The 11,001-nt window shown below is 40.5% G+C and overlaps 1 protein-coding gene across 8 annotated transcripts in view; it reads left to right on the plus strand.

Moving 5' to 3' along the window:
* Window positions 1-11,001, plus strand: part of Bbs9 (Bardet-Biedl syndrome 9) — a 406,692-nt gene that overhangs the window by 116,129 nt on the left and 279,562 nt on the right. For all 8 annotated transcript variants that reach the window (XM_029481549.1, XM_029481548.1, XM_021173327.2 and 5 more), the window contains 3 exons: window positions 1,570-1,654; window positions 5,295-5,478; window positions 6,116-6,245. In XM_029481549.1, the coding sequence (XP_029337409.1) occupies window positions 1,570-1,654; window positions 5,295-5,478; window positions 6,116-6,245 (399 nt within the window). The remainder of the gene's footprint in view (window positions 1-1,569; window positions 1,655-5,294; window positions 5,479-6,115; window positions 6,246-11,001) is intronic.

An 11,001-nucleotide genomic window follows, 5' to 3' on the forward strand; every position in this document is an offset into this window, starting at 1 on the left:
CATCTCATGAAGATGATAAAGGCCTTTAAAGAGGAAACAAACCCCTTAAAGAAATACATGAAAGCACAAATAGGTAGAAGCCCTTAAAGAGGAAACAAATAAACCCCTTAAAGAAATAAAGGAAAATACAATCAAACAGGCAAAGGAAAAGAATAAAATGGTCCAAGACCTAAAATGGAAATAGAAACAATAAACACAGACTGAGGCAACCCTGGAGACATAAAGCATACAAATGAGAACAGGATGTTCTCACTCAGGCTGCTGGCCTTGGGTTCTTACACATCTCTGTCTTGGTTGAGATGAATTGTCTGAATATATCTGTTTTTAAGTTTTGCCTTAGCCCTAGAAGATCAATATCAGTAACTGTGATTTACTAGGAAAAGAAGGGATTTGTTTGAAGTTTTTTTTTTTTTTAACTTAAAGTAGGTTATTCTAAAAATATCCCATTAATTAATAGGAAATAAGGGAACTTAAACTTTATTGGGTAACTTTATATATTGAGTGATATTACAAATTGTTTTAGAGAATGGCTTGAGCTAAATGTTATCACTGAAATGGAAACTGTAGGGTATGTGTAGATCATTCCTAATGCCGACTATTGAGACTGTATCAAGTATCTGGCGAGTCATTGATTTGTCTGTCTCCATAAATCTGTATTTGTCTTTATGTCTTTCAAGCCTTTTATCAAAACTTAGGAATGTGATATAGCTTGAGCATTCTTAGTCTGAAAGTCTTCGTTAGCCAAACATTTTGAGCCCTGACATGCTCGACAAAGCTTGGATTTTGCAGCACTTTGGAAGTTCACATTATGCTTCGAGGCTGTAAGAGTGAGCAGCTTTCCAGCCTCCTCTGAGCTCTTATGCACGTTTACCCCAAACACTTTGGATGAGGGATTAGCAGCATGTGCACTGCAGGTGCTGTACTAGCGACAACTACTCTCATAGACAGGAGGCCTCGGCAGGGTGAGTGACTTGTCAGTTCCCCTTCATGTAATAAAACACCAGCGAAGCCCAGCACTGACTGTTGCCCGGCAGCTCTGCCATCCTGTCCTCTCTGGGCATCTACTGACATCACTTAAAGGAACCATTTTATTTCTGATAGGCCCATGCCAAGTTGGTGTGTGTGCTTCTGTTTCTCAGCATTGCGCAGGCGCTGTGCTTTAGTGCGTCTCTAAATTCACGGCAGTCAGTGGTTTGCCTGGGGAGGGTTGAGTATGATAACTCTGAGGAGTGTGTATTAATCATTCCTATGACAGTGACTGGTCCACAGTATTTACGCTCTTTTGGGCATGTGGTATTCAGGCACTAGGCTCTCTTGCCTGTTATTTGCTACATGAAGTTCTCTGGAGAGCTAACAACAGTAGTGCTGACTTCACAGTATGACATCATGATGAATATTTATATCGTGCATCATAATAAAACTCACTAAAACTTAATCAGAAATGTATAGGCCTTAGAACTAAAGAAATTTTTGTTCACAGCATTTATGGACTGTGTACCTTTGAAGTTTAAAGTGATTTTTACTTTAAAACTTATGATGTCACTTATCCTTTGCCATCTCTTCAAACAGGTACCAGGTACTTGCCTTTGCCACGGATGCAGACAAGAAGCAGGAGATGGAACAGCAAAAACTTGGTTCTGGAAAACGGCTAGTAGTAAGTCTATACAGCTAGTTGTAAGTCTATATGGCTCAGTAATGCTACTCATGGTCATAGTTGTAGAGAATTCCTGGAAGAAAATTAAAAATGTATTTTGACAATTTCTCTTTATCAGCTGTACAATGACCAGGGATTGAATTGGCTGTTGCTGTGCTGTAGATCGTGTCTGTCCACATGCCGAAATGCATCAGAATACAGAGTGGCGTGCTGCAACTGTAAATGGCTGGGTGGCGCCACTTTTCATTGAAGAGATTATAAACTAACACAAAACTTTAAAGTCATTTTAAAAAAATTTCTGTTTTGTCCTTCCTTCCTTCCTTCCTTCCTTCCTTCCTTCCTTCCTTCCTTCCTTCCTTCCTTTCTTTCCTTCTTTCCTCCTTCCTTCCTTTCTTTCCTTCTTTCCTCCTTCCTTCCTTCCTTCCTTCCTTCCTTCCTTCCTTCCTTCCTTCCTTCCTTCCTTCCTTTCCTTCTTTCCTCCCTCCCTCCCTCCCTTCCTTCCTCTCTCTCTGTCTCCTTTCTTTCTTTCTTTCTTTCTTTCTTTCTTTCTTTCTTTCTTTCTTTCTTTCTTTCTTTCTTCTAAGACTTTAAAATCTTTATTTTCCACTGGTCTAGAAACTAAAATACTAAACACAAAACAGGTTGTATGTGTATATTTACACACACAGACACATATACACACATATATATACACATACAAATAAACCACATAATACATGTATATATACACACACACATACATATATACACATATAGACACATATACACATACTTATACATACACATGTACACACATGCACAAACGTGCCAAAACTTTGAAGGGAGCAGGGTGTATACTGCATATGGGAGGAGGATTGTAGGAAAGAGTGGGTGAGATGTGCAAAAGGATGCACACGGCACACATATTCGAAATTAAGATAAAAGCAGATGCATTTCTAGGTCCATATGATCAACTAACCTAAGTTAAGTCAAGTTGAAGCACATAATTTTTTTCCTTTTTAAATTGAAAGCAGAATTTTTCATACAGTATTCTGATTATGTCTCCCTTCCTCCTTCTCCCCGATCCTCCTCCTTTACCCCACAAATCCACACCTTTGTCTCTCTTATTAGAAAACATAGAGACATCTAAGAATAGTAATAGTAATAATAATAATAATAATAATAAAGGTATGGTAAAATAAAAACAAACCAGGATAGGACCAACAAGCAAACAAACAGAAATAAGAAAACCAATGTAAGAACACAAGAAACCCATAAAAACAAAGTTAGAAGCCGTAATATAACAACAAAATGTCTGTGAGGCCAAGCAAAGCCGGGATGAAGTATTGGAGACAAAGGTTCCTGTAAGAATGCCAGTGAGTTTGCTTTCTGTTGGCCGTCTACTGCTGGGAGTGGGTGGGGCCTGCCCTTAACTGGCTTATGTGCCAGAACACGAAATTTTCCCTTTCTGGTAGTTTATCAGTTGGAAATAGGCTCTGGGTTAGGCATGGGCTTGTGTCTACTTCCCCTATCAGCATGGGGAGCCCATCTGGCTTAGACCTGTGCTGGTCCTGAGCTGTCAGTCTCTGCGTTCATGTGCACATAGATCATGCTGTGTCTAGAAGCCTGGTCTTCTTGGTGTCCTACATCCCCTCTGGCTCTTGTACTCTTCCCACCTCATCTTCCACGGGGTTCCCTGACTCCTGAGGGGAGGGATTTGATGGACATGTCCCATTTAGGATTGAGTGTCCCAGGGTGTCTCATTCTCAGCACATTGCTCAGCTGTGGGTCTCTGTATTTGTTCCTCTGTCCTACAGAAGGAAGCCTCTCATGATGGCTGCATGGTGCATTGGTTTATGAGTATAGCCACTTGTTATCGGGAGATAGTTTATTGCTGTGCTTCTTTAGCAAAACAGTGGTCTAAGAAGACCTTTTAAAGTTCAGCTGTTCCTCATCAGTTCCCACATGTATGCAGTAGGTCTGGTCACACTCATCCTTCCTGTCTCATCTCCCACCCACGCCTAATTGGTTGTTTAAGTTTCTGTGTGGCAAGATCCATGTGTGCTTGTGTGTGTGTGTGCGCGAGTGCATGCACATGTGTGTGTTTTTTAGTATGCTAGTGGACAGCTTGCTGAGTTGGTTCTCTCTCTTTGTTACATTCTGGGAACCGAATACAGATTTTTATGCTTGGCGGCAAGCTCCTCTGTTCCCTGAGCCATATCGCTTAGCCAGAAAACTCCTCCTAATAGGAGAGGGTTTGTACATTTCATTCCTCTGCTCATAATGATTTTTCCTTTGGCTAATTTTTAGGTGTTTTCCTTAACACTTAATCTGACCAGCTTAGATTCTGATGTCTTTTTTCTTCCCTTTCCTCCTTTCTTCCTTTCTTCTTCCAACTTTAGTACTTGTTGAACCTCCTGCATTTGTGAATTTATAAAAAATTTTAAATTACAAAATTACAAAATTTGCCCATCAATTCTTCAAGTATTTCTTTTCTCTCTCTGTTTATGGAATGTTCCAGTTACACTGACCTTACTGACTGTCACACAGCTAGGAGACTTTTCTTCTCATTTTGGTCAGTGAATGACTTCCCCTTTCGAAGGCCCAGGCCTCATGAAGCTTTTCACCACCAAGTATTCCATCCCCTCAATGTCCTCCAATTCTGCTTTCCCACTTGGGATAAATTTTGTGCTGTAATGGTGACCACTCACATTTTTTTCTAGTGTAATGCAGCCCATTTGCTAAAGATTTCATTTCTGTAAATTCAGTGCGGTGTTTCTATCTTCAATATCCCTGTATAACTTTTTTTTTTTTGCTCTCCCTCCCTTCCCCTCCCCACTCCCTGTATAACTTTTTAAAGGTACTTATAGTGCCAGTTTTCTAATTTTTAACATCAGTTTTTCCTTAGTTTCAGTAGATTTATTTCTCTTTGTTGTAAATCGTACTTCCTGATTGTTTTATTTCCATGATTGGTAATTTAAAATTTACTATTAAATGTCATATATAGTCAATTCTATTTTGTTACATTTTAGATATTTTTGAATTATTATAGACCAAGCTTAGTCCTGATACACAGTTGTTTGAAAACAGTTTGATCTTTCTGAGCACTGTTTTAAAAGACTTCTTAGGTGGGACAAAACTACATATTGTATGGCTCACTTTCCCCACTCCTGAGACCAGTTCCTCCTGTGAGCTTTGCAGTGCCCCAGGACTGGGAGCTTGAGTGCAGATTCAGTCCATGGTGGTTGTTGGGCACTGTTACCTGGAATTCTGTAGGATGGTGGCTCCCTGGCCGTCCCTAGCTTCCCTCTGGGAATCTGCTGGTGAATTCTCAGGACATCTGAGATAAGCTTTCTGTAGGTCTCCAAAGGCTCGGCTCTTCATTACATGTACTGTGACCTCTAACCACCTTGGTTTCTCTACACTCAGTTCAGCTCCTCAGCTCTTCTGAGGCTGGAGATGATGACATCAGCATTTATCTTTGGCGTCTAGGGCATTGCTATTTTTTTTTTTTTTGTATTACAAACCATTGCTTTATGTGTTCTGTGCATTTTGTGTTTGTTTGAGGCAAGATGCTAAACCCTGTCACACTCTCTCTTGCTTGGAAGTGGTGGGCACATCAGTTTTAGCAGCTGCCTCACTCCTGGCTTTTGCTTTTCAGGTGGACTGGACTCTGAATATTGGCGAGCAAGCCCTTGATATCTGTATCTTCCCTTTGAACCAATCTGCATCTTCTGTTTTTGTTCTTGGTGAGAGAAACTTCTTTTGCCTAAAGGATAATGGGCAGATTCGATTCATGAAGAAGCTCGGTTATAACCCCAGTTGTTTTCTACCGTACTGTTCAGGTGGGTGCGGAGATTTCCTGTTATCCTTTCTGTATTGCAAGACTACACTTTATAAGTGCATACAGACATTGGGAAAAGCCACACTCAGACACATATTTTAAACATCTAGGAAAGCAGCTTTATACTGAATGAATAATGGAACCTTTAACTTTCACAGTTTGAGTCGACACTTGACATAAATTAGTGCATGTGGCTGTGCCAGCCATTGGACTTTGTATAAGATCACTTGTAGATCTGCTTCCAGCTCATTAATGCCTTCCATAATGTGACTATTCAAGAATGCTTCCATGAGAACATCGCTCTTTTAAAGCAGAGCAGTGATGTCCAATAGAAGTCCTTATTGTGAATGCCACTCAGTCAATCATTAGTTTAGGTATGTGATATGTTAATAAAATTCACACCTTGTAGATGAAATGCACACACCTTGGCTGATCGCTATACTTATTGTCTATAAAATGATTTGTTTCTTTTTTGCTCTTGGTTTCTTAAAGTTGAAAGCTTATATCTTAACACCTAAAACCTTTATGTGTTAAAATCAAGATATTGCTATTAGTGTATATAAGTCTCCCATAAGAGACCAGAGTGCACTATTTTGAATGGCCTTTTTCTTACTATCTTCTTTCTGTATCTTCAACAGTTTCTGAAGGTACGATACATACTTTGATTGGAAACCATAACCACATGCTGCATATTTACCAGGACGTGACACTGAAGTGGGCCACACAGCTCCCCCACGTCCCCGTGGCCGTCAGAGTAGGCTGTTTTCAGTAAGTGCTTCAACTTAACGTTCATGAAAAGATTTTTGTTTTGTCTCATTTTTTTTAGCCCTTGATGGCTTTGAACTTACAATGTTTTTGCCTCAGCCACTGCACCTGGCTCTTATTAAATATCTTAGTCAAGGAATTCTGTAGAAGTTTTATGGTTTCATAAAGAGTTACAAGTGATATTATAGTGTGACTTTTAGTAGTAGAAATATTTTTTTTGGAAAAGTATATAAAAATATCCTTAATTAGCACCATTAATTATTTTCACTTAATATTTCTGAGGAGTTACCCTTTTAGAATTAAAGGTGAACACTGTTGAAGATAACAGGGAGATACTTTTCCGTAGATTATTTTCTCTAACGTGAAAATGGATTTCTCCTGTGTTTGATGGGTAGAGTGTGGGAATACCACACTTGTTTCAGACTTGCTTATGTCATGTGATGAAGAGTGTAGAATAACTTTGCACTTAACAATGAGAGAGAAATGAAAATAATATCAATATTAAAATCATGCCACAGTTTTCCAGAGAGTAGTTTTATATATAAGGTTGTTAGTGTAAGAGTTGAAATCCTGACCTGTTCTTGAGCAGCTCAGCTCGTGTGTCAGGACTGAGGAGCTTAGCTGGAGCCTGGAACCATCTCTAAAGTCTCTGCCTAGCTGCAGAGCCTTCTAGTTCTGCCTATTAGAATATTAACTGTGGAAGTTTTCAGTGACCCCTTGTTGGGGTCAGGATGAGCCCTTCCCCCAACAAGGACCTGGATGTTTACTGTTGGAGCTACCAAGGGGGCACTTATGGTCGCATGAGTGATTAAGTTGTAGCATTCACTTGCCAAAATGGAATTTTTTAAACAATTACTTTATGTGAATGGGTGTTTTGCCTCCATGTTTGTCTGCTTTGTGTGTGCCTGATATCCACGGAGTCTAGGAAAGGGTGTTGGAGTCCCGGGAACTGGAGTTTCAGATGGTTGTTTGCCACCTGTCGGGGCTAAGAGTCAAATCCAGGTCCTCTGATGAGAGCCCTGCTCTCCGTGACCATTTTGTTGATTACATTTGTTCCAGACATATATCACCCCAAGACTGAGCTCTTAAAACAGTGTGGGGAATTGTAATAGGCCAGGCAGAAATGAAGCTATTTTAAAGATACATTTTGACTCAGACTGTCAACCAGAATGTCCAAACAAGGGAGCCCCACAGACATGGGATTTCCACAGGAGCCTCCTACTGGGAGAAGGAGAAGGGCTGGGGACCTGATTCCAGGAAGAAATCCCACATTCTAAGAACGCTTCATCAGCGCTCCTCCCAGCATGAGAAGGAAGCTGGCGATTGTAGATTAGTGGTGGGCAGGACAGGCCTTGGCAGGGACTTCTTAGAGATTCAAATCCTTGGCCTACATAAACCTGAAGCTCACCTCACGGCCCTGGGGATCCTCTGTCTCTCTCCCAGTGTGGTCACACTGAAATAGCTCCCTTCTCTGCTTCCCATTATTAAAATTTCATTGTAATTTTATTAGAATTTTAGAAGTAATTTATAGTAACTTAGCATGCTTATGTTCAGAAGCCACAGTGCTGGCATAGAAACAGTCAAGTAGACAGATGGAACAGAACCCAAGACCCAAACACGACTGCTTATAACTCCATTTGCCTGGGAATTGAGGCCCACAAATGGGATCTCATAAAACTAAAAGCTGTGCACAGCTAAAGAAAGAATCAACCGAGTGAACAGGAAGCCCAGAGAATGGGACAGAGTTGTTGCCAGCCATTCTTCTGACAGAGGACCAATACCCAGAATACATATAGAACTCAGAAAACAAAAACAGCCCCAAAATAAAGGATCCATTTAAAAAATGGGCTTGGGGTCTGAACAGAGACTTCTCAAAGGAAGAAGAAATATGGCTAAGAAATTTCTGAAAAACAAAAACAAAAAACCATTGTCCCTAGCAATTAGGGAGATGCAAATGAAAACAACTGTGAGATTCCCCCTTACCCCAGTCAGAATGGCAAAGATCAAGAAAACAACAGAAAACCAGCGCTGGAAGGGCTGGCGGTGGAATCATAAATTGATGCAAACTGCAGTTCACTGTGGAGAACAGTTACAGCAAAAGAGGCCATGAACAGCAGGGTGCTTGGGAGAGGCTGAAGGGAGGGACACAACAGGGAAATGATGTAATTATAATTTCAAAAAATGAAAGACTGAGGCAGTGATTGTTGAAGTTATAAGCACTGAAATAACTTCTGCCTTTTATTACATTTAGGATTGAACTTATTTGTTAGAAACTTTCTTGGATGAATGTGTTTATTTGTAAAGGATTTCACTGCTCCTTTAATATCTCTCTTTCAGTGACTAAGAAACACTGGATTCAGATCAAGCAGATGCAATTATCCTTAATAGCAGCATTTAACTCAGAAACCAACATGCATTATTTCCTGCCCCTCCCACCCACTTGGCAGCCCTGGTTCTACCTTGTTCATTATGCTCTAATCCTAAACCTGCACTTCCTTCGTATACCTCACCAATTTAGGGGGGTACCTAGTTGATTTAGTTTAATGCTTCTCTCTCTGTCTGTCTGTCTGTCTGTATTCACATGCACCCCTGCATACACACACGTGCTGTAATCTGCAGGCAGATAAAGGTCACCGTGTATTGGTAGCATCCTTCTCTCTTGCACTGTGGGATGTCCCACGGTGAGAAGCATTTGAAGTGACATTGGGCGTGATGAGCCTTTCCAGCTGCAGCCACAGCCCCATGCTCTATAGTCAGTGATGCTCACTCTTTCTACCGGAAAACAGTTTTTAGAATTTGGGGTTTTCTCTGAAGCTCTGTCCAAATAGTTCAAGTAAGCTCTGTCTTACTTGAACTTTTGGCATCTATGTTTTACCCTGAGCTTCTGTTGATGTTTTTGACAGAGTGTTTTTTTATCTCTTTTCTAGATTTCCTAATTTCTTTTATCTTAAATCTTAGAATAACCTTCTACACATTGCTTTTGTATTTATAATTTTGTTGGTGACGTATCCTCCAGCCATTCAGTATACTCTTTCTACATTTGTATATCATCCAGAATAGTTATCCAGGAAGACAAACTTCTACCTATTAACACGCATGCCTGTGGATAGCCATGTTAGTCATCTTCTCATTCAGCCTGTCAGCCTTTTAGAAATGTAGCTCCCAGTCTCAAAGGGCATGGCCTCTGTTGGTAGGAAAGGTACCTGCGTGCTTGGTGTTCCTGATTCTCTAACCTGTCACAGATATGGGGTGGGTGCAGGTGGAGATTTGTGAAATGGAGTTGAGGCCTGAGGAAAAGTGTCTGATTTTTCCTGGTGATGAAAAGTTGATGGTGATGGCCCTTTGGCTCTAGAGCACTGGTTCTCAACCCTCCTAATGCTGTGAGCCTTTAACACAGAACAGAAGGAAGTGGGGCTGGAGAGATGGCACAGTGGTTAAGAGAGAGCACTGATTGCTCTTCTGAAGGTCCTGAGTTCAAATCCCAGCAACCACATGGTGGCTCAGAACCATCCGTAATGAGATCTGATGCCCTCTTCTGGTGCATCTGAAGACAGCTATAGTGTACTTAGATATAATAATAAATAAATCTTTTTTTTTTAAAAAAAAGGAAGCAAACACACCCAAATGACAGAAAATAGTCAAACTCAGCTCTGCAATCAATTAGAAACAAAGAGAACAATATAAAGAATCAACAAAATCAAGAGCTGGCACTCTGAGAAAATCAACAAGATAAATAAACCCTTAGTTTCACTAAAAGGCAGAGAAACAATATCCAAATTAACAAAATCAGAAATGAAAAGGGAGACAATAACAGAAACTGAGGAAATTAAAAAAAAATCATTAGGTCTTTCTTCCAAAGCCTGTATTCCACAAAACTGGGAAATCTAAATGAAATGAGCTAATTTCTAGATAGATACCATATAGCAAAGTTAAATCAAGATCAGATAAACTATCTAAACAGTTTTGTAACCCCTATGAAAATAGAAGCACTCATTTAAATTTCCTGGATTTTTTGAGTTAGGAGCTTTTTACATTTGTCATTTTCTTTGATCAATGTATCTATTTCTTCTATGCCTGATTCTCCTATGCCTGATATTCTCTTGTATTCTGTTGGTGATGCTGTGTCTGTACATCCTGTTCTCATTTGTATGCTTTATGTCTCCAGGGTTGCCTCAGTCTGTGTTTATTGTTTCTATTTCCATTTTAGGTCTTGGACCATTTTATTCTTTTCCTTTGCCTGTTTGATTGTATTTTCCTTTATTTCTTTAAGGGGTTTATTTGTTTCCTCTTTAAGGGCTTCTACCTATTTGTGCTTTCATGTATTTCTTTAAGGGGTTTGTTTCCTCTTTAAAGGCCTTTATCATCTTCATGAGATGAGATTTAAGGTCACANTCTTACTCTTCAAGTGTGTTAGAATTGTCAGGACTTGCTGTAGTAGGAGAGCTGGGGTCTGATGGTGGCATATTTCATTGGCTTCTGTTGATGTCATATTCTTGTGCTTGCCTTTTGATATCTGGTTGTCTCTGGCTGGCCTGGGTGTTGCAGGTTGGTGCAGGCCTCCTGGGAGGCAGGTGGAACTGTGTGTGTTGGGTTAGAGTCTGCCTCCTGGGAGGGTGGGGCGAGGTGTGCCNATCCTTGACTGCTTGGTGTGTAGGTAAGGACCAGGAGGAAGACGGTGCTCCAACAGGGTGAGGTAGAGCCCTGGGATTCTATGCTTGCTGGGGTCCCAGAAGGCAGGAGGTCAGGGGCGATTAGGGTA

The sequence above is a fragment of the Mus caroli genome, chromosome 9 (genome assembly GCF_900094665.2).
Source record: "Mus caroli chromosome 9, CAROLI_EIJ_v1.1, whole genome shotgun sequence".
NCBI lineage: Eukaryota > Metazoa > Chordata > Mammalia > Rodentia > Muridae > Mus > Mus caroli.